At 40.9% G+C, this 24,477-nt stretch overlaps 1 protein-coding gene across 1 annotated transcript in view; it reads left to right on the forward strand.

The window, feature by feature from the left end:
- Positions 1-24,477, forward strand: part of NECAB1 (N-terminal EF-hand calcium binding protein 1) — a 185,605-nt gene that overhangs the window by 155,408 nt on the left and 5,720 nt on the right. The window contains exons 9-12 of the mRNA XM_038579720.1: positions 3,615-3,668; positions 11,666-11,778; positions 21,129-21,206; positions 22,492-22,583. Coding sequence (XP_038435648.1) covers positions 3,615-3,668; positions 11,666-11,778; positions 21,129-21,206; positions 22,492-22,583 — 337 coding nt within the window. The remainder of the gene's footprint in view (positions 1-3,614; positions 3,669-11,665; positions 11,779-21,128; positions 21,207-22,491; positions 22,584-24,477) is intronic.

Raw genomic sequence — 24,477 nt, forward strand, 5'->3', positions numbered from 1 at the left:
GTGGTCCCTCGGGCTACTGCTCCTGGAATAAATGAGTTCCAGCCATCTCTAGTCTGTTGATCTTGTGCTCAAGATTTCCAGGGGTAGAATCTGGTTGGTCCCAGTCTGATGACTTGGATAAGGGAGGGAAAAAGCATCTTGTTTGACGGTCCCAGAGCACTGTATTGAAAGGAGAAGAGAGAATTCACTGAAAAGAAAATGTATTGTCATTAAAATTGCAATAAATGCCAGTCTGCTAACCAACCAATGAACAAACAAATATTTGCTGTGGACAAGTAAAATTTTAGTAAAAAGAGAGCAGCTAGAGAGGACAGTCAGGTAAGGATGGTAGCATGAGTAAACCTTAAATAGGCCAGCCTGGTTGGATTCTTTCGTTTAGGTACATGGTAACAAGTAAGATTGCATGGATGGATAGGGGCCATATTATGGATGGCATTAAATAACAGAGTAAGGGATGTGGACTTGGTCTTGGAGAAAATAAGAGGCATTTATTATTTTTTGACAGGTAAGTGACATAACCAGAAACATTCTTTAGATAGAAAATTGGACAGCAAGAATTCAAACTGGATTCAAACAAGAAAACTCAGAGCCACCAAAGCCCGCTGAAGCGATGCCATTAAAGAGCGGGTTGTACGTCTGAGCCCCCTGGGATCAGGAATGGCAAGAGATGGGCCTGGCCAATGTGACTGAAAAGAAGATGGCAGATTTGAAAGCCTTGAAGTGAAATAGGAAAGGCCATTGAATGGGTATAAAGGGTAAAGCACAGGGGGATCTCAGATTAGAGTCTGAGGATTTGAGCCTGACCGCCTTAGTTGTGTCATTAGCAGAAAGGAAGAGAAAAGTGAGAGATCACGGGTAAGGTGAGGCGTGGTGAACACTTGAACGTGTTGATCACATGTGTTGATTTCAAGATCCAGTAGGCCCCTTGGGCAGACATGTTCGGTTACATGTTGATAAGTCAGGTCCGCAGTTTAAGATCTTAAGAGCCGTCTCTACAAAGATGAACGCTCCAAGCCCTGAAGTTGAGGAGGATCTCTGAAAAGGAGATTGTGTGCAAGGAACCAAGTCCAGGGGAAGAAACCTTGGAGAACTCCAGTCCCTCTGCCACCATGTCCTTACTTGTTACATTTATGTTGACCACTAACCAGGCAAATAACCTAAACTTAGAGCTTGCTACTCTCCAACTTTCTTCCTTCCTGATTTTATTAATTGGTATGCGAGCTAAGATTAAACATGACCGTAAGAAAAACGGTGGCTAAGGAAATTAGCTTCCCAGTCGTGGAAGACGTGGGAATGCGTGACCTCTATTTGGAAAACAAACCCTGTTAAAACATAAAGACTCAATTGTTACGTAATTTCAGATTCATTTAAAGAACATAAATACCTCCTTTTAAAAATAGGTTCGAAGTTCTTGGCAAACCTGTCTTTATTTGGTGTCTTAACTTTATATAGCTATTTTTAAAGGAAGGCTTAAACTTAGGTCATGCCTATTTTTTTTTCTGCAACTTTATATCAAAGTATTATCACATCTCTTTCTTTCCTAGACTTTTTCTCCCTCCCTTCCTATGAAAGGGTTTCATTTTGAGGACACCGTCTGAGAGGTTTGCTGAAAGTATGATGTGCTGGTCTTCGGCATTGGGTCCCAGCTGTGTGGGGCTCAGCATGACCTGTCTTAATGAATGGAGAGGCAGTGCAAGTTCCATGTTCTTCTACAACTTATTCTGTACTGTGAATTAGGCTTTTAGAGGAAAAACTACCCAATTGCCAAACAGTAGCTAAGTGCATGTCATTTCACAGCTGACTCTCTTGTCTCCTGCAGCTGTTGGCGCCAGGGTTTGATCTCCCCCATTAAAAGGAAGTGTACCTGCAGTGGAACACCTGTTATCTTTTCTCTGCACTTAGTACGATAAATCCTTCCTGCACTGTAAACCAAGCCCAGTACCATTCATGGGGAGTGGGGGGTGGGGGTGTAGGCGGGGATAATACTTGAAATTTCTACAAGTTCCTTCAGGCATTCATTCTTCCCATGAGAATTTCTGGAGATATACTGAGATTAGATTTTATGTTTTGCTTGAGCTCTGCAGAAAACTGTGTGTCGAATAACAACAGCAGCAAAACCTCTTCGACTTTCATGACGCCTTAAGTGTATCATCAGATCACAGGATGTCCTCATTTGAAGGAGTAGAACTAAGGATGCTGCGTTCATACCACTTGTTTTAGGTGTTGTTCCTAACTTAGAGAAGATGGAAGTGAAAAGCGTACCTGAGCTGGTGTCAGGGAAAGAGTGGTCAAGGAGATCACTGTCGTTGCAGTTTCTACCCGTAGGTTATTCTTTAAGATTCAGCTCACGTGCATATGCATTGCATCACTTTGCCTTCAGGGAAAAGCTGTGATTTCTTTTTTTATTTATTTATTTATTTATTTATTTATTTATTTATTTATTTTTATTTTATTGTTTTTTTAAAGCTGTGATTTCAATGGGGCACTCACTCAGCCGCTCATTTACTCAATAGTGTTTATAGAGCGTCTGCTTTATGTCAGGTATTGTTCTGGCAGTGGAAGTACAGCGGTGATCCAAACAGGTAAGGCCCTTGGTCCAATAAAGACAGGAAAATCAGTAAACAAACCAATGAAACAAGGTGACCCCCAATCGTGAAAAGTACTGTGAAGACAAAGTAAGGCAGGGTGGTAGAGACAAGGCACTGAATACTTAAAGTGGGTGATCCAGGCAGGTTGCTCTAAGGAGGTTATGTTGGAGTTGAGGCGTGAGAGAGGAGAAGGAGCCAGCTAGATGCATTCCCTAAGGAATAGAGAATTCAAGGCAGAAGAAACAGTAAAAGGGAACCCTAGAAAAGTCCAAATAACTTGTCTACAGTTTTACAAGGGAATAGCAGCTTTAGAGCTACGGAGCTGTGTCTTTAACAAGCTTATATTATTTCAGACAGTCTCAATTTCTACAATTTTCAATTTATTTCTTATCTACTTGAAGGGATTATTGCACATAATCCTCACTTACCATAAAGCTAGGATATATATTCTTAGAATGAAGTCCTCAGAGATTACATGCTTAGTTTCACCGGAGACATTAGCGCCGTCCATTGATCACTGCAGAAGAGTCTAGGATCTTTTTAGTAGTCGTTGGCTTTTAGAAAAGATCAGTAATGTTTTCAATTGCTTTTGAATTCATGTTTTAGTGATGTCACATTATCACTAGAGTATAAAAGTATTATTGCACTTCCACGAATGTCCGTCATGATCTCTGAGAAAAGTGGCGATCAGCACTGACAGCAAGAGGTCAGCCTCGTCATCCTTGGTCTTTCCTGACCTATCCTTTCCCTGCTTTAATGAATCTGCTCCACTTTGTTCTCTTTTGATGTCATCAGTAAACTTAAAGTAAGAACAAATTAAACACATCTGAAATGGCTTTTTACCATTGATAAATAGGTAAAAGGGGCTTTACTAGAACGGCTTCATTTTTAAAATCAGAATCATTCCGTTTCCTTTAAGATAATGAGGTCCTTTTGGTACAATATTAGCCATAAAAGAGTTACCACTCAAGTATATGGTATTTCCTGTGTCTCACTCCTGGTGCCTTCCTTCCCTATTTCTTGAAGGATCTCAAACTTGAACCACGGGAAGAAGAAGTTATTGAAGGGAATACTAAATCTGTGAGTACTTCTTTTCTAGATCAAAATGTTAGAAATATGTACTCTGAAGATATGATTTAATTTATTCAAAATTAGTTACTATCTCCATGAAAATTTGAAAAAGTAGTATGGAGGTATATTTTATTTTGCATGGTAGTTTCAAAATCGTGATTTGTAGAAAACGAATGCCTACTTTACAAGGTTTTTATGTAAGTACTTGCATGTGTTGTGTGCAAAATGAGAATTTTATGCATATATAAATCACTGAGTTATTGAATAATTGAATGAATGTGATTGGCCAGAAGGGCGACATTCAAATTATATTATGAAAAACACTGTATCACAAACAACAACCCTGCGAGCCTGAGTGCTGCACCTGAGCTGAAGCTTGATGCTATGCAGTATTGTATCTCAGCTTTTATCCTAAGGCCAGGCACGCTGTAAGTGCTCAGAAAGCGTTTTTAAAGAAAAAAAAATTGACATTTAGAGAGGAAGGAACATTTATGCTCATAAGGAAAAGGTGTCTATCCATAGTGGTGGCCATTTATAGAGATTGGAAGAGAACAGACGAAGTGATGCTAATAGGCATGGAGACACAACAAAAAAAGGGTTCTGAGAGCAGCTTACTAATGGTGCTATGATTAGAATCCCATAGATGAGGACTCTTTCTCCCAAAGACAACTTATATTTCACTACGTGTTCAGTGTTTCTGTTCCTCCAAAGACAGGGGTGTGTGGTCTGTATTAATTCATCAGGCACCCAGATTTCTAAAGGGGTACATTTGGGTGGGAAGCAAAATGTTTTTTGTGAAGGAGAGAAGGCTGTCGACTGCACATACTAAGAATACTATTCCTAGCCATCCCGTAGGCACAGGACTGTGACCTTGCAATCTTGCATCTCTATCATCAATTAGATTTGCATGTGGAAAAAGCTCCACTCCAGTCAAGAAAACTGAATGTCTCATTTCTAATATTGAGAGAGAGAGACCATCATCGTCTCTTCTTACGTAAGTTCTTAACCTGTGACAATTCTCTCTCACTAGCTAAGTGGGAGAAAACTTGTCTAAGGATTGCTTATGGAAGGTAGCAGACTGTTCCATTCTCTGGTCCCTGACAGAAGAGAGGCCAATGTCAATTGTAAAAGATTTATCAACCCACACAGCATTACTAACTCAATAGTACATAGAAGTATTAAACAAAATAGGATTGGGCAAGATGGTTCAGCAGTCAATATTAGTTAAAAAGCAGGAAAGGGTATTCCTTAACTATTGTTAATGACACGTAGAGGCAAAATAATTATGTTCTTTGGGAATACACATCTAGTAATGATTTGAACAAGTTTGTTTTCCTCAGAGATACCGATATGTGTCATGAAAAGTTGTATTTTAGGGCGCCCGGGTGGCACAGTCAGTTAAGCATCTGCTTTCGGCTCAGGTCATGAGCCCAGCCAGGGTCCTGGGATAGAGCCCCGCATCCATCCGGTCGGCTCCCTCCTCACCAGGGAGGCTGCTTCTCCCTCTGCCCTTCCTCTCTGCTTGTCTTCTCTCACACTGGCTCTCTCTCTCTAAAAAAAAAAAAAAAAAAAAAAGTTGTATTTTATCATTAATGGTGGTGATGCATCACCATCAATTCTTATGAAACCCGTATGCAGAATGAGCAAAACAGGTCTCCACCATCCACAGCCAGCGCTCAGCATTGCATGCTCCTTTGTGTTCAGCGATTTATCTTGGTGTCCAAAACCAGTTTTAGACTTCATTGATTAGAGAGGTAATTTTCCTTTTCCATTAGCGAATACCTGAGAACCTTGAAAAATAAGTTCCACATAGGAAAGCAAAGAATACATTTTTATGATACACTTTATTTGTTTAAAGCTGTTCCTTTCTGAGCCTTTGCTACGTACCAAGCATTGTGCCAAACACACACATCTATAATTCACTTCATCCTCATAAGAGCCAGACGAGTTGGTGCCATCATTAAGCCCATTTTGCAGATGAGAATTAAGGTGTGGAAGGATTTAAATACCCTAGCCAGACCCCAGGAGTTCTACACGAGACCTGCACCCCATACCATAATAGTCCGACTTCACTGTTTGGTGCATTTCTGGACATTAAAGTGGAGTTGTTCTTTGCCAGTGAGGGTGTGAGCTAACATGACTCCATTTCATGAGATTTCCTACCATGAGAGCAGATCAGTAGTATCTGGTGGGCTTATTTAAACACACAGCAAAAGTCCCAAACCCTACAAGCTCCATATCTAGTTTTCTGGGACGTGAGTCATTACATAATGATGAGTCTAGGATATTATTTCTTCTTTTTTTTCTTTTTTAGGTCCTTTTTTTTTTTTTTTTTTCTCCGTGAGCAGAGTATGAGAAGTAACATCTATTGAGTATCTATCCTGGGCAAGATTTTTACCTACACTATTCCTTTTAATCCTCCCCCAATCTCTATGAAACAAGTACCACTCACTGCTCCAATTTCACTCCGTGACCAAGGATGAAAAGATGAAGTAACTGGTTCAAGGCCATATAGCTAGTAAAAGTGAAGTCAGGTTTTTTGTTTGTTTGTTTGTTTTTGACATGATAATGGAGATAGATGAAAGACAATGATGTAGGGCTCTTGAGTTTGCAGGACCACCTCAAATCCTTTCCTGGAATGAATAGTGCATAAATGAAATTTATTAAAGAGCTTTTAAGGGATCCCTGGGTGGCGCAGCGGTTTGGCGCCTGCCTTTTGCCCAGGGCACCATCCTGGAGACCTGGGATCGAATCCCACATCGGGCTCCTGGTGCATGGAGCCTGCTTCTCCCTCTGCCTGTGTCTCTGCCTCTCTCTCTCTCTCTCTCTGTGTGACTATCATAAATAAATAAAAAATTTAAAAAAAAAAGAGCTTTTAAGAATGGTCAGTGGCTAAAAGCAAAAGCATCTTTTGCTTATTTGACCACCAGCTTCATGCCAGGCCCTGGAGGAGGGTCTAGAGAAAAAGTGGTGAATATTGCAGGTGCTACAAGACCCCAGAGGACCTGCAGTGATTCAACAAGCAGGTCAAGTGATGACAATTATTATAGAAAAGCATAGATTTGGACAGCAAGGGAATTCAGCTCAACTTAGGAGGCCAGCAAATGCTTCGAGAATGACATAGTATTGAAGATGAAATAAAAAAGAATAAGTAGGAGTTTGAAACAATATTTATATATCTTTTACAACATTGAATTTTTCCAATGTTGTACTAAAAGAACAGTTGTTCTAAGGTGCTACGTAGGAATATTAAAATGTTCCAAATGATTTGTCACAAGCATTTTATAAAGACATCAACCTTCACAATTTATAATTTTACTCTTGTTATAATAAAATAGGAAATGTACATCAGAGAGAAACTCAGATCTAAAATCCAAGACTATCACTTTATGGCTCATGGAAAATTGGGGGGTAATTTCTTCTAGTTGTCAAATACTAGGCAGAGAGTATGAATCATTGAAAGGTCAGTATGATTTTTGGAGGGAATCCAGCCAGACCACACATCCTGGATCTGGCCAGGTATATTTATCCACCCAGATCCTTTCTGCTTGCTGCCATTGTATGCTTCACATGGCACTTTGTATTGCACAACTATTGGAAAATGATGACAATTTCCTAAATATTTTCTATGTTCAAAAGGGTTCTTTTTGGATTCAATATAATTTTAAACAAGGTTTGATCACATTCTGGTGAGTTTCAAAAGCTGTAACTTTTCTTGAGCATATTGTTGTTTATACCAGAAGAACTTATGCATAGGAATTTACAAATCTAATTATTTTTCTGCTTTTTGACCCTCATAAAACCTGTGAATAATAATATTTTGTGAAGTAAATTAATCCTGACATACAATATCATGTGTATTGGGGATTATTGCCATCAAAGATGTCATGGACTATTAAAACATAGTTTTGCTTTGCAATAGCTATTATGAGATTGAACAAGAACACACAAGAAAGGCTGTTACATTTCTAAAGATGTGCTTGGAACACAATGGTAAATGTCATAAATAGAGCTAGAAAACATGAAACAAATTAGTTGCATTTAAAATATTTCTGTCTCCAGAGATTAAAAAAGCTGAAATTTCTGGAGAAAAAAAATCCAAGAATTCAAAGGTAGATGCCACTAACCTAATGTGACTAGCAAACACTGTTCTGTAAATATTTCACCATAATTCCATCATTACAAAATCCCTATAAAGTAAATAATAAAGGCTAAGCCCCTCTAAGGCAGAGGAAAGAAAATGCCTGGGGCTGGCCGTTCCCACTAGATTTCAATAAGGATCTCATGCTGTATATTTGATGTAAGTGACATTTAGACATGGAATGAAGATATTAGGACTCCTGTAATTCTCCCATGTGCCTCATCCTACAACTTGATCTGACCAGCCTAGAAAATTTAAGGATTTTCTTAGGACCTCAGAATGTCTACCTTAAATTACCCAAGATTTGAAAAGCTTCTGTTGGGGATCCCTGGGTGGCTCAGCGGTTTAGCGCCTGCCTTTGGCCCAGGGCGTGATCCTGGAGTCCCGGGATCGAGTCCCACGTCAGGCTCCCTGCATGGAGCCTGCTTCTCCCTCTGCCTGTGTCTCTGCCTCTCTCTCTGTCTCTGTGTCTCTCATGAATAAATAAATAAAATCTTTAAAAAAATAAAAATAAATTTTAAAAAGCTGTTATCACAGTAGTCATAAAACATAGATTATCTGGGCCTCATAAATTGATATCTTTGTGCAAATGTCTGAGGAAAAGAGGGGAAAGACATACCTTGTTTTGGTTGCAAAGTAAATTTATTTTCCAAATTACGTTTACATCCATGTGTGTACGTGAATGAATCACTCAGCTATTACTATATAACAAACCACCCAAAACTCAGTGATTTAAACCACAATTCTAGAGGTAGGCAATTTAGAGTGGGATCAAGTAGGTGGTTCTTCTGGTATCAACTGGCCTCCTTAGTCAGCTGCAGACCAGCTCTGCTGATCTTGGTTGGATTTTCTCATATGTCTGGGGCCTCCACTGGGATAAATCCACTGACTCAGCCCTGTGCTATGTGGTCGTTCATCCTCCCACACGTGGGCTGGCAAAACTATAGTGTACTGCCTGTTTTTATATATAAAGTATTATTGGAACACAGCCACACCCATTTGTCTATTGTCTCTACACTAAAACAGAGTTGTGGAGTGTGACAAGAACCTTATGGCACACAAAGCCTAAAATAGTTACTCTCTGTCCCTTTTGGTAAAAAGTTGGCTGAGCCCTGCTCTCCAAGGGTTTGTTCACATGGCAGTTTCAGGGATCCAAGAGAAAGAACGGAAATTCACAAGGCCTCTGGGGAGTTAACCATGAAACTGGCACACTGCTTTCTTCTGCCCCATTCTGTTGGACAAATTAAGTTATGTGGCTGGCCCAGATCCAAGGGAAGGGGAAATAGGATCCATGTTTTGATAGAAGAAGCTAAAAAGTCAGATTTCAAAGGGCACGCCTTCAGGGAGTAGTGAAGGAGTCTGTTCTTGATTGCAATTTAGATCACATAAGAATTGCCTTCAGACTAAAAGAATTATGGTGGAATAGGTAGATAGATTTATTAGGAAAGCCCATGAGAAATTATCTGAGTCCCTGTTAATTACAAATACGTGATCAAGAAGTCCCTGTAGACTGCTGTCAAAAGAACATGTCTACAATTATTTTGGCAGAGATTAACTTAAACTCTTAGTTACTGATACTAAAACCAGGTCCTGGGAGACTGGTACAGGAGATTGTTCATTACATGATCTTAGGAAACAGTTAATAGGCTTGTATCTACTGATTCTTGGTCTCTGATCCTTAAGGGAAATAAAACAAAGCACAATTAAAATTACTGAACTCATTAAGGCGACTGGGCTATGGAAACAAATAGACCCAAATGGAGAATGATTCCAATATAATAAAAGTTTTTCCCTTGCCCAGTAAAACGGTCCACACAGTGATTCAGGGACACAGCCTCCTCTTAAGTGTGGCTTTGCCATTTCTAAAGCAGGTCATTCTATCAACAGCAAAGGGGAACAGAATTTGGAGGGAGGTCACATCTCTCTAGAAAGTCTTGGTCCAAAAGCAATACACAGCACTCCTGCGTGTCTTCTGTTGGTGAAAATGCATCAGTTGGGGACACCTAACTTCAAAGGATTATGGAATATGCACTCATAACTCTACCTAGAAAAAAAGAGGAAAGGGATTTAGGGGGGACAGTTTGGAGTCTTTGCCACAGTGAACCTTCTGATCATCAAATATTCATTCTTTTCACATATATAGAACACATAGACCCCTTCACAGAGGAGACCACCCTAAGTCCTCTGCAGTTACTGCTTCTGGCTCAAAGACCAGGATCTCTGGGTGATGACCAGTCCTCCCTGTAAGATCAAGAGGCAGTTCCTTGCAGTCTGACATAATACTTAGGACTGGGCCAGGAGAAATGTCGTAAGAGCTGCAATTCGAGAAAGGCATGACTAGCACACAGCACACAGCATTCACTGGTTCATTGCAACAATGAATTCATGCTGGGAAGGTGTTTGTCAGTGAAGGAAGTGATTAGAAACTGGGTCTCCATTCTGGGAAGAATTCTGTTGCCCATTGTTGTCCTTTTGAGAGTTTCTTCCTTGGTTCATTATCCTCCAAGACTCCATCAGAAAGAGCTGGTTGGAAGACTATTGTCCTTTATAGGGGTTAAACAGTAGCCTGCTTCCTGCTCTGGTGAGTTTGGGGGCCCAAATATTACCTTAAGATTTATATGATCAAAGGACTTTGACACTGGGATCAAGATTTATTGCACAACACAGTTCTGTCAAAAATTCAGTAGACTTCTTGCCAGTTTACATATAATCAGTTTCATGATCGTATCAATACCTAAAATTATTCCATAGATATAGTTTTCAAACCTTGTTGATTTCTTTACTAAACTCCGTGAAGGTAAGGATTCTATCTTGATTCATCCCTATATACTCAGCATCTAGCATTTACCTGTAAGAAAGCAAAGTAGGAACAAGAACTTGAATATATAAAGAACCTGATATGATACGTTTGATAGGACTGGTCTCCAACAATGGTGGCTGTGAACATGACGTGAGAAACTCATTGGAGAGGAGACAGCCAACCAGGGTCTTAACTCTGGCTCTGCCACCACACAGCTGGGTAATATCGTGCAAGTTGTTTTCCTCATATTCTAAACTGTCCTGACATTGTTGTTTCACACTTTTATCATTCGCGCCCAATCCTTACTTTTTTTTTTCTTTCTTTTCCACCTCTATGATTCATTACCAACTGTTGATGGAGGAAAGGCTTAATCTTGAGATCAAAGTGCCATGAGAAGACCATAGGCAGATCTATAGGGAAGTCTTCAAACTACAAGTGCTATAAAGATAATAGGATTTATTGCAAGAAGCAGTTGCCATCCAGCCCAGTGTGTTCCATTTAAACACAGGCTCCCTTTGACGCCATGAGATTTTGAGCAGGGCCTGTGTGGTATGTGGTCGGTGGTTAATGTACCTTTGGAAACGCAACACGTTGAGCACGAAGGTTGAAATTTGTTTGTCATGATACACATGGCTAATATCCCAAAATATTTAAGGTAAAGCTGCAGCTGCGCAGTGTGTAGAGTAGGACTTACTCTCAGCCCTGGCTGCACATTAGAGCCACTAAATACTAGTGCTTGTGCCCCACTTCCAGAGATTCTGATGGAAGTGCAATTTGAAGACCTCCCCAGTGCTTCTAATTGAGAACCACCGCTTTTAACGGGGAAGTGTATCCTTGGGAAGACACTCTCTTTAGCACCTGCTCCTAGAGGCAAGACGAAGATCCAGCCTGCTTTACAGCTTTTCTACGGTGTTATTACTTGGATTAGTCATGGTCTTCCTTTTGGTCGTATTTTTAGATGAGAATTGTTTGCTCTGTGAGGAGGACTGGGCTGGGCCATGGGGGGTCAGCTTAAGGGGGGCTCCCTGGCAGCCAGAGTGGTAACACTTGGCTCTTCCTCGGCAGCACATCATGCTCGTCCAGCGTCAGATGTCTGTGATAGAAGAGGACTTGGAAGAGTTCCAGCTTGCTCTGAAACACTATGTGGAGAGTGCTTCGTCCCAGAGCGGATGCTTGCGGTAAGCGCTCTTGAATGTTCCTTAATGGAGGGAACTGGGAGAGCAGGTATGGGGGACGGGCATTTGAGAAGCCTGTTGTTTATGTTGAGCACCCAGCCCTCTGGGTGAGGCAGACTGCAGACTTTAATTGGGTGTTTCTCTTCGATTCTTGGACTCTGTGTGGATTTGATCATTGGGGGCACCGAGGGAAATAAAATGGTGACAACGGTTTGAAGAGGGGAGTTTCTCTCCTCGCCTGACACCTCCCCTTCTGCATCCAGGCAGGCCCACACTGATTTAAAATCACCCCGATAGATGAGCTCCAGCTCTAGTGCGTCTAGCTCTGATTGCTCCCTTGGCAGCGTGCCCTGTAGCCTAATAGCGATTTCAGCCACTATGAAATTGTACAAAGTCTGAAGTCTTGATTTTTTATGACCTTGGTCATAAAAAAATAAATTAAAAAAAATAAAGAAAAGAAACCACTTCTTTCCGTAGTCGCCCCAGTTCAGGCTTCGATTATCTGTGGCTACTAAAATTTATGAACTATTCCTCATTTTCAGTGTCTCTGCTCCAAGTGGTCCAATCAATAGTTACTAGAATAATTTTACAGAAACAGTTCTTAACAGAATTCCTTTCATCAGGAACTGCAGTAACTCTCTGAGTTGCTTAACCAAATGCTAGATGTTTCTCTGACCCTATGTTTTTCCTACTCACAAACGCACAGCACTGCTCACTTTGGCTCTCGCCACCTGAGTGTCAGCAGTGCCCAGCTGCCCATTGTCTTTCCAGCATAACCTGCGCCTTAGACCTGGCCACTCACCTGCTTCTGGAAAACTACAACCAAATCTACCCCTACCTCGGGGTTTGTTTAAACTGCATCTCATAATGCCCAGTTCCTCATGGAGAACTTGCTAAGACCCTAAGACGGCTGTGAGGATGAACTGAGTGCTAAACACCAAGGGGCCCAGAAAACGTGAGCTGGGATGACTGTGGCCTCATCCTCTAGCTGGTTGACCACTGACCCACTCTGTCGAGTTGCAGGGGACTTGCTCAGTGCCTACAGTCTTCCAGGCATGCCTGCATAGTAGAAACGCAGGAAATGCTGAGTTTGCGTTGTTGGTTCACAAAAAACTGAGAAGGGCTCACACTGAAACCATTTTTAATCATTTTAGTTCAGTGACTTAGGAGTCTGCCAAAGTTTGAGTATATGTAGTCTTAAAAGCCTACTCCTCTGAAACTGAAATGGAATGCTTGGAAAATGCATGTGAGTGTGTGTGTGTGTGTGTGTGTGTGTGTACACCGTCCATAGCAGGAACTGCTCACCCAAAGAAGTGGGGACATGGGGAAGATAAAGTCTTGTTTGGTAGTCACAGTCTCCAGGAATGGGTTAGATTTCTCACATTTATAAATAGGGCACAGAGTTTGATTATTTTTTTATAAATTTATTTTTTATTGGTGTTCAATTTGCCAACATATAGAATAACACCAAGTGCTCATCCCGTCAAGTGCCCCCCTCAGTGCCCATCACCCAGTCACTCCCCACCCCCCGCCCACCTCCCCTTCCACCACCCCTAGTTCATTTCCCAGAGTTAGGAGTCTCTCATGTTCTGTCTCCCTTTCTGATATTTCCCACTCACTTTTTCTCCTTTCCCCTTTATTTCCTTTTCACTATTTTTTTATATTCCCCAAATGAATGAGACCATATAATGTTTGTCCTTCTTCGACTGACCTATTTCACTCAGCATAATACCCCCCAGTTGCATCCACGTCAAAGCAAATGGTGGGTATTTTTTAAGGACTGGTGATAGTTCTTTAATGTGCGCTGGGGAAAGGGCTAGAAGCTACACAGACGGCCCTGAGGGGTGACGGGAGCTGTGGTGGGAGAGCAGCTATGGAGATAGACCTGCATGACCTGCTACAGACTATTCTCTCAACAGCCTAGGACCCTGGCTCTGTGGGCTCCAGCTGTGAGGTCGGGGGGGGGGGGGGGGGGGTGCTCTTCCAATGAGATAAAGAGACTCTCAGCCTCTCCTTTTCCTTTGCAAGCTGGTTTATTTAAGAACTCTTCACTCACTTATTGCTGATTTTTCAACTGATTTCTGTCTTTTACTGGAATTATCAAAAAAGTAGACTTAATCAGATGGAAATGAGCATCAGAGAATCGCTCCCCATGGACGGAAACCATGTGAAATACACGTTATGCCCACATGCCTGTCTAAATTCAGCCGTGCCACTTCGTCAAATTCAGTTTTCTTCTGTATCAGCTGATGAGCAATCAGATGGGCCACTCACGTTGTCCGTCATGCTCCAGCATGCCCTGCACCATTGCCTTGTGCTTGGCTGATAAAATAGAACTCAGGATTATCAGTTTTGCAGTTTCTTTTCCCCTGGTAACAGGCTCAGCTTCACCATGGCTAGATAAGACATGTTGCCATCAAATAAAGTAGGAATTAAGGATTAACGACTAGGCATTTTGTTTCCATTTTCTTATTTAGTCTTCCCTGCAATCATCCGAAGTATGTATCACATCCTCTGAAGGCGAGAGTAGGCTCAGATGCATTAAACATCTTGCCCTAGCGTATCTGACTCCAAAACCCACATTTACTCCTTCTTGCTAGTATTTGGTCATCCTTGAATTAAAGTTTTCTGGACTTCCTGTGGTTAACCAGGGGTAGAATGGACGAGATCCCTCCTGTTCCAATTACAAGGTCTTAGTTTCTCAAAATTGGGCAACTGACTTAGGCTTTTGCCCTGAAGTCATCTGACCGCAACACTCAAGAGGTTTAGGGGCTGACGGAACCCTTACCAAAATGTCAGTCACTTGAGTTCTAAAATGATTGTTAGCGTAAAAGCCACGTAAATCAGTTGTGTGACCGTTGTGTGTGTGTGTGTACACAAACACTGATGATTTTTTTGGTTATTTTTTAAAAGATTTATTTCTGAGGGAGAGAGGGAGCAGATTTGGGGGAGGGGCAGACGGAAAGAATCTTCAAGTAGACTCTGCTAAGCGTGGAGCCCTACGTGGAGCTCAGTCTCACAACTCGACCCAGGAGATCATGACTTGAGCTGAAAACGAGTCAGACACTTAACCAACTGAGCCACCCAGGCGCCCCTCTTTTTGCTTATTTTATAATCATGACGGCTTACAAATCCCCATGGTGAGCTACCAATTGAATATATGTGGTGTACCCAGTGTATTCTTAGAACTGTGCTTGACGTCAGGAAAAGTGAGGGAAGGTTCTGCTTTCAAGGGTCTTAGAATCTAGTTGGGGAAATAGGTTACTCATTCATAGGCTAAAGTCTCACAACTATTAAATAGGATGAAATGATTTCTGAAGTCAGTCTTAGATAAGAATTCTAGAATATGTTATGTGTTCTGAATTCCATGTCAAGGGCCTAGAGAACATGAATGTGGAATTGTATTAGAAGACGTGATCCTGAGACTTTACCATGGCCAAAGAAACATCTTAAAGAACTAATGATATGCTGTGGCATATTGACTATGAATAATTTATCAGCATTTTTGTGCAAGTAACATAATTCAGTGGCTGGAGCTTGGTGTGGAGAAATGTGGGGGTGGGGGCGGGGGGGCAGGAGACTCCCTTGTGTTGTGTTGTGCCTTTTCTCCAGTGGTTAGGTTCTATGAGCTAAAGTAGGGCATGTAGGAAAAGGAGGAAGCCAAGAGGAAGAGAGTTTTGTGTAACTTATCTTCAACGCCAACTATTCTTGAGCCACGTCCTTTCCCCCTGGAAGCTATTTCACCACTTTTTTCCAGCTGTTGCGGATATTCAAGGTCTCCCAGAGCTCAGGGCTGAAGCTCTTAGTCACTGTATCCAGGGACAACTTAGCCAAAGAATTCTTGCTTCAGCCAGTGAGTGGTGTCAGAGGACACACCAAGGAGGGAGACTGAAGCACATTAGCAAAGGCTCAGAAATGTTCTATGTAATTCTAAGTGTGCAGATAATTGAAAGCTGATCATTCAAGCCCTCTGCCTTTTCGAGAGAAATATTGCTGACAATTTTTTCATAATTAACCAATTCTTAGTGTCGTCATTGCACATTACGCACATGTCGCACTTTGTACTGGACGGTCTTAAATAGCAACATCCTTAAATGTCATTGCTGTGTATCGGTCAGTCTTGCTCATAACTGAAACCACCCAGTCTTTAGAGCAATTCTGATTAGCATTTTCACCTGTGTCCCTTTGAGCCAAAATCCACGCTGGTCTTCAGCCCTGCCACCTGGCTCTTCACCAGTCGGCCTGTAGTCAGGAAGAACGAGAAGAGAATAGTCCCAACAAGTCCTCCTCTTATGTCTGAGGCTCGGGATGCAAGCATTTCCGAGAAGCCCTTGCTTCCCAGCACACGTTCTTTGGTATCCGTTGGTCCAGCTCAAGTCACATGGTCATTCCTTAACTCCAGAGCAGGTGAGAAAACCCGTATCCAACAGAGAAGCGGGAGCTGGTGATGGCTGTCTCAATCCAGTGCCGACTGGTACGTTGGCTATATTGTGAGCTCAGCGATGGCAGGCTTCTGTTAAGAGTGAGTAATCATACAGGCAGCAGTGTCTGCTGTATCGCCCCAGAGTCCATGTGAAGGTAGAATTACTCATTCTGTGTCAAGTGCTTAGACCAGGGGCAGGAATAGAGCCATACATGGTAGCAACCGGCACCATCGCTCTTGGCGCGTACAATGATACAGCAATTGCCACCATTATTGGCTTGCAGCTTTACGTTGTTTTCACAAATGTCTTTTTCCTTCAGTTGTTGGGGTTTTTTTGCTTTGTTTTGCTTTGCCTGGTCTGGTTTTCTCTCCAGTTCCTTTTACTTCTGTCGTGCTTTTCAGCTTTAACAACCGTTTAAGACTTATTAGCCTTTGTAACTGCGCATCCAGTGGAAGTGCCACTTTCTTCTGAGCTATTGAACTAACAGCGAATTCAGCACCCCAAATTTGCCAGGGACTGGGCTAACTGCTCTGCAGGCAACCCTTTAGTCCTCACTGTCCTGTTTTTATCATCATTTTACCGATGAGGAAACTGAGGTTAGTAATGGGCCCAGAGTAACAAAGCTACGAAGTTGTAGAGAAGGGTAGGCCTGCTGGTCTATACTTCAAACCAATTGCCTGACCACACTGATACTTTTCAGTTCTTTAAACACTTGAGAATGATGCTAAAAATATTTTTTTAATTCCTTACAGGCTTACAGATGTCTAGAAGGTCTAGATTGCAGGATAAGTTGGCTTTTAATGTAATAAGTAATATAAATGAATCAGTAGTTCTTGAAGAGCCTAAAGTGCTAAGCTGAATATTTTAAACTTTGTCCTGAAAAAACAGTCATGGGTTGAAATTTGTCCCATTACATCATCAACTTATGTTTGGAGATTATAGACGCTTTGAGGCTATTGTGAAAGCTATGTATTTTCTTCCCAAAATAAAAAAGACATGCACATCAATTTGCAGCTCATTTCAAGGATTTCCAGGAACCCCACCCAAGAGCTCACTTATGAACTCCGAGAATTAGAAAATCTCTGATTTCACTTTCCATCCGCTTCCTTTGATTCTATTATAAACCTTTTCCCTAGAAAATTTGAGATTGAGTTAGCAATATTTGCTACATCATACCTTAATTAAGATAAACAGCTATGAAAAAACTATTTACAGGCAAAGAACTAAAGGAAAAAAAGCATTAAAATTTCTGTGTGTAGTTACCACCACCTGCTGGTCACACTTAGGTAAATCCTAAACTACATTTAGCTTGACTTTTACACTAAGAACATTCTTTATTCTCTTTTAAATCAATATCGTTGCTGTTAGTTTAGACTCTCATTTTGATTTCTAATCTGGATATAATGTAAAACTGTAGACTGAGCAAGCTGGACTGAGGGAATTTTTTATTTTTTAAAAAATTATAATTCCGTGGTAATTAACTCTGTGTTAGCTTCTGGTGTAGAGTGTAGTGATTCAAGAGTTTTATATGTTACTCAATGCTCATCCTGATACGTGTCCTCTTAATCCCCTTTACCTATTTCACCCATCCCCCCCACCCCCCACCCCGTCCACCTTCCTTCTGATAACCACCAGTTTATTCTCTATAGTTAAGAGTCTGTTTCTTGATTTGTCTCTTTTTTTTCCCTTCATTTCTTTTGTTTATGAAATTCCACGTGGAGTGAATCATGGTATTTGTCTTTCTCTGAATTTTTTTGCTTAGCATTATACTCTCTAAATCCATCCATGTTGTTGCAAAGGGCAAAATTCTTTTTTTATGGCTGAGGAATATTCCTCTGGGGAAGTGCGTGTGTACCACATTTTCTGTATCCATTCATCTATTGATGGACACTTGCTTCTATATTTTGGCTATTGTAAATAATGCTGCAATTACCATAAGGGTGCATATATCATTTCCAATTCATGTTTTTGTATTCTTTGGGTAAATACCCAGCAGTGGAATTACTGGATCATACGGTAATTCTATTTTTAATGTCTTGAGGAACCTCCGTAGTTTTCCACTGTGGCTGCATCGGTTTGCATTCCCACCGGCAGTGCACAAGGGTTCCTTTTTCTCACATCCTCACCAACTCTTGTTGTTTCTTGTGGGTTTTTTTTTTTTTCCCCCTTTCTGACAGGCTTGAGGTAATATGTCATTGTGGTTTTGATTGGCATTTACCTGAGGTTTAGTGATGTTGACCATTTTTCATGGCCACCATCTGTCTTTGGAAAAATGTCTGTTCGTGTCTTCTGCCCACTTTTTAACTGGATTATTTATGGGGTTTCTGTGTTGACTTGTATAATTTTTTTATATTTTTTTGGATACTAACCCTTTATCAGATGTGTCATTTGCAGATATCTTCTCCCATTCCACAGGTTGGCTTTTTTTGTTTGCTGTGCTGAAGCTTTTTATCTTGATGTAATCCTAATAGTTTATTTTTGCCTTTGTTTCCCTTGCCTGGGGTGACAGATGTAGAAAAATGTTGCTAAGGCTGATGTCAGGGAACTTATTGCCTGTGTTCGCTTCAAGGATTTTTATGGTTACAGGTCTTACATTTAGATCCTTAATCCATTTTGAGTTTATTTCTGTGTATGGTGTAGGAAAGTGGTCCAGTCTCAGGTGGGCCTGGGCCCGAGTTGAGTCAGACCTGGCATTTGCCAGAAATGTAGTAGCACGGAACTCAGGGCACTTCCACTGTTTTGTATCCTGAAAGTTTCTGTTCATTGTTGAGTGGGGCCTGTGGTCAGACCAGATGTCCACCCTCAGCCCACTGCTGGGGCCCTAGTTGGGCTGGTGGGGATGTGGCTATCTTCCCCTTTCCCAGGGGCAGGCATCGCTGTGGAGTGATGCCGGCCTGGGCAGAGATGCTTGTGCACTGCCAAGCTCTGGCTCTGCTTTGGATGGGCTCTGGCCAATAGCGTGTGTATGGGGGAGGGGGGAGGGGGGCAGATCCACTGAAGTGTGCAGGGGCTGGATGTGTGGTGTTCGCAGGGCTTGTGCTGGTCCACTGTGGGAAGGACCTGCAGCCACCAGGACCAAGACAGGCCAAGTTGGAGAGGGTGGATCTGCTTAAGTGCAGGGATCGGGGGCGGGCAGGAGGCATAGTATTAGCGCGTTATGTAGGGACTGTCTGCTGCTCGGGTTCCCCCAGGTGGCTGTGTGTTCATACTGGAAGGCAGGGGAGGGAAGTGGACCTGCCTGTTCCTTGGTTCCTGGAGAAACCTGCCACTGATCCCTGCCCCTGCGACACATGCCCTGAGATTAGTAAACAAGGACACCCCAATCGTATTTTCAAACTGCTGCTTCTATGCTGTACGTTCATGGGGCTGTTTGTCGTGCTCCTAAAGGACAGGGCTTCAGTTTCCTGTTGCCCTCCAGGCTCTCCCAGAGCCAGCCCTGATGATTTTTAAAGTAGGTCTTAAGTCCCACTCGTCGTAAGAACTCATGCAGTTTGGCCCTTCTGATTTTCAAATCAAATTCATCTTGCCTGTGCAGGCTTCCTAGTGTGAGGGTCTGTTTCTGTCTCTTCTCTAGCCCCCATGGGTCCCTCTCCTCTGCCAGCAGTCCCGTGGTCCATGTAGCTCCCAACAGTATTCTTACCCTGTACCATGTGGTTTCTTCTCCACATTTAGCTCTGGAGAATCTGTCCTGCTGGTCTGTGGGTCATTTTCTGAGTTACTTACACTGATGTGGCTGTCCTCTAGTTCTGTCTGTGGGGCAAGGTGAATTAGGGTCCTCATTCTCCACCTTCTTCCCTGGAAGTTCCTGGAATTAATTTTTTAAAGGCATCTTTGTATTTGTCTCTCATCCTCCCTTAAATTTATCAATCTGTCCCCTCCTCCTTTCTACCTTAATTTGGATCTTTGTCATCATTCCCCTAAGCAGTTTCACCACCTTTCTAGCTTTTCTTCCTCTGTCGTATTGACTTTCTCCATGGGATACCTCACACCACCATCAGGATATTTAAAACCCACCTCGAACCCCAATATTTACCTGTTTTAAATCCTTCAGTGGTTCTTCATTGCTCCAGGATTAAATCCAGCCTTCACCCCAGTGTGTCTTTGCAGCACACTCCCAATCCAACTCCTCTAAACCGTATTACATAGCCTTTTAGTCACTCTCAAGCTAATCAAAGAATTGCAAGGAACAAATTTTTCTGCCCCAAATTGGAAAAGCAAAAAACAAACAAACAAACAAAAACCCAAAAAACAAAACACAAAACAAACCTACAGTTATGGCTAGAATGTAGAATGTAGAAGCAGTCAATCCAAGGCTAAGGTAAGGCCAGGAATCTGGGAAGAGCTATGGCAGCAGAGAGGACAGATTCAAGGAGCTGCACTTGAGGGCAAGGGCAAGGGCAGTGGCAGGCACTCAACATTGTTCGGAACCCTAACGCAACAGATACTCGATATTTTGAATGAATGAAATTTTACAGAAGTTATGTGTGTGATGTCTATAATATATTGAGATGATTTTCATGATGCCAAACCAGAAAATTAAAAAATTATGTCAAACAAAACAGAGATACTAATCAATTCTTCACAAAAATTTCATTTTCATGCAGGCACCATAGTTGTTTCCTATATGAATAGGTTAAGATTGTTTCATACCACATACAGAGATGATTAGAAAAATTAGTTTGCTTCTTGGGGCACCTGTGTGGCAGACAGTTAAGCACCTGATTCTTGATTTCAGCTCAGGTCATGATCTCGGGGTCATGATATCAACCCCACGTAGGGCTCCTTGCTCAGTGTGGACCCTGCTTCAGATTCTCTCCCACTGCCTCCCTACCCCCAGCTCACTCTCTAAAATAATTAACTAAAATCTTTAAAAAAGGAAAAATTAGTTTGCTTCTTGGGGCTACTTATGCTTTTACTTTTCCATTTCAGTATTTCCATACAGAAGCTTTCCAGTGAATCTCGCTACATAATTTATGAGTTTTGGGAGAACAGCAGTGTGTGGAATAGGTAAGTAATAAGCAGTTTTTTTTTTTTTTTTTTTGAGCCAAGGAGAGGGAAATATACGTTATGTTTTTAGGACTTGTAGGGAAGAGCTCTATTCCCTTTACATCTCCTCTTTCCCATTTGTTCATTTTCCTAAATCCCATCCTTTTAGGAATTTATTTCATAGATTAGAAATTAGATTAGATTGTGCTTCTTCTTGAAGCACAAATGCTTTTAGTAATGATACCACTTTAAGTGTTAACCATTTTACTGATGTAAGAGATATGGGTCATGGGTGTCTAAAGTGTCAGGAGGGCAGGTGGACAAAGGACACAGAAAAGGATGAGAAAATAATTTTACTTTCTAATTTTTCATAAATTCTGTGGTATTTTACTTTACCATGAAACTAAAGTCATCATAGCTTATTTAACTTTTCTAAATGTCTTTAAACACTGCAAAAAAAAGAGGGAAAATAAAGACATTCAATTAAAAAATCAACTTCTCTTGGTAACTATTATGCAGTTAATGTATATAAAATCATATTGTACATGTTGAATGTACATATTTTGTCATTTATTCCTCAACAGAGTTAAACAGATCCACCTATTTGAAATTGATTACAAATAAGTAACATATAATTAGAATGGGATGAAGAATATTTTTGCTATTCTGAGATTATATAGTTCTAGTTGATTTTAAATGGCAGGGAATATAGCCCTCCAGTAAGTCCATATTTAGGGTTTTAAATATGGTAATGGAAATAATGGAACACTTGGAAATTTCGTTGATAAATATTTCACCCAGAAGTTCTATTTTTTTTTTGACTATTTTAAGACTACAATACATAATGATACCAGTAGAATTTCAAACTCAAAAGGGAAATTTAAAAGCAACTTACTCAACTTTGTACTCCAGGCCTACACTTTTAGATGACTTTTCTTTTTTTTTTTCCCGAGTGAGAGAAAATCTATAGTCTCCCTTCTTAGCTATCCTATTTTTTAATCATTCCTGACAGCCAATATATTCTTCCTTCTGTTTAAACTTGTCTGCAGTTGAAATCTTTCTCCATTTGTTTTATCTTCTATAGAGAATTAACGTTCTTCTGTTTTAAAAAGTCTTTAAAATTTTTTTTCTGATGACAATTGTTGAGTCTCATTTTTAAGGCTAAATAACCATAAAAAGAAGTCTATTCAAATGCTTAATTAATACCATCCCAAACCTTGCCATCTTGACTGAATTTGAACTCTGTTGCACTCTCCTTAGGAAGATAATAAAAGTGCACAACCTTAACCTATAATTATTTATACAGCCACCTTCAGACGAATTATAGCAAGACATTCCAAAGAAGCAACGTGGATTTCTTGGAAACTCCAGAACTCACATCTACTATGCTAGTTCCTGGTAATTATCCTGGTTTCACAGTGCTTCTATATGCTTTCTGTATTGTCTTTTGCTTTTTAAAACATACTATGTTCTTTCCCCCTACACTTTATCATGGTGCTATATTTATTATACTTTAAAAGGGGTGGGGGGAATAAGAGATCTATATATTCTACTGTCTTTAGTCCTTAGTTGATCCTATTTGTATTCTAATATTAGTCATTTCCTGGTCACATTCAGTAATTTATTAAACTTACAAGTCAAATCATGATATTTCCAAAAAATCATTCAAATGCTTTGCCACAATACAGTGTATTGAATAAACTTGAAATGTGTGACCCACAGACTCCAGATTAGAATTATGCTGGAAATATTTAATAGCTGTTAAAATATTTTATGTAATTGGGGGAAAGCAGAATGGAAAAAGAAATTTGAAATGAATTGTCTAAGAAGTCTGCTAGCCAAGGCTTAAGATAATTGAGAACTAAAATTCATTTGTACGTGTACCCTTCCAGTCACCAGTGAAATATATTTGCTGTTATATGTGCCAGGTACTAGGATATACTGGGATGCTTAGCCTGTTTGCTAGTGCTGAGTTCCAATTCTGAATAAATACTATGTTAGGGAGCTAGAGACGGTGCAAGGGAAAAAATGCAGTCACTTCCCATAAAATGCTTTCTATCCAGTAGGAAAGACAAAGAAACCAACCAGCTCAGGGCATATCCTAGCAGGTACCACTGGTCAGAATATGCATGTGGATTTAAAAAGAGAGGACTCAGGAGCTGGAACTTATAAAGTGAGAGTTGGACAAAGAAAGAGAATACTTTGGTAGAAGTAAATTATAGACATGAACAAATGCAAAAAAATGTTAAATGTTTTGGCTAATTGTTACAAAGGTAAGACCAAGGCATAGGGCTTATATATGGTACATGTAGAGAGGGGAAGAGTAGGAAATGGGGTAGAAAATACAATGAGGAGTTTGAATTTCATAAAATGGAGTCATTAAAGGTTTTTGAGAAGAGTGGTGAATGCTCTACTCAGTAGTGACTGGCAGTTGGGAGAAAGTTGGATGTCATGGGTTGGTGAGAGATTCGTCAGGTAAGACAATAATCTAGGCCAGGAAAAAGAAGGCACCTGAACCCCGAGCTACCCAGAGAGTTCACTTGCCAATACAGTTTCGAGAGGTTAACCACAGCAAGATGGTATTTGAAGCCTGGGTTTGGTGAGAAAGGGTATATATAGGTAGAACAAAGTATCTAACAGAAGCCTAGGAAAATGCCTTTATTTAAAAGGGAGGGGGAAAGCTCCCTTTATTCAGGATGCAGAGGGGAACCACTCAGAGAGGAGAATCAGACTAGTAGAGTAGCAAGGAAACCAAAAGAATACCGTGCAAGCACAGTGCTTGTGTGTGTAGTAGAGAGGGACTGAAGAGAATGAACTGAAAACTGGATTTGACAAGAGGTCACTGTTCAAGAGAACGGTTTTAATAACGGTGATAAGAATTTGAAAATTAGGGTAGATTTTGATGGATTAGGGAAAAGATGGAAAGTAAAAAGGTAAATTCTGAAATTGAAGGTAGGTGGGGAGATGGGGGAGATCAGGGGTGGGTGCTTTCCAGTCAGCCGACCTACCATCTCTGAGATTTAGGCAAACACTTACTCTGAATCCTAAGGACAGGTCTGTCTGGCCCAAGGATGGTAGACTTGTAGACTCACCTTTGCTGTATATCTCAGACTTAATCCTCAAATAAGAAAGCCATGAATATGGCCAAAGTTTTTCTAATACTCTTTCTCTCTCAAATCATTATCTAATTTAGAAGAGTTGGGCTAGGTCAGTTCTTATTCCCAGAGCCCCAATTCATTGCAGTTTAATGCCTTGTTGCCCAGTTTTGCATTAATTTTCATATCACATTTAA

This window comes from Canis lupus, chromosome 29, assembly GCF_011100685.1.
Source record: "Canis lupus familiaris isolate Mischka breed German Shepherd chromosome 29, alternate assembly UU_Cfam_GSD_1.0, whole genome shotgun sequence".
Lineage (NCBI taxonomy): Eukaryota > Metazoa > Chordata > Mammalia > Carnivora > Canidae > Canis > Canis lupus.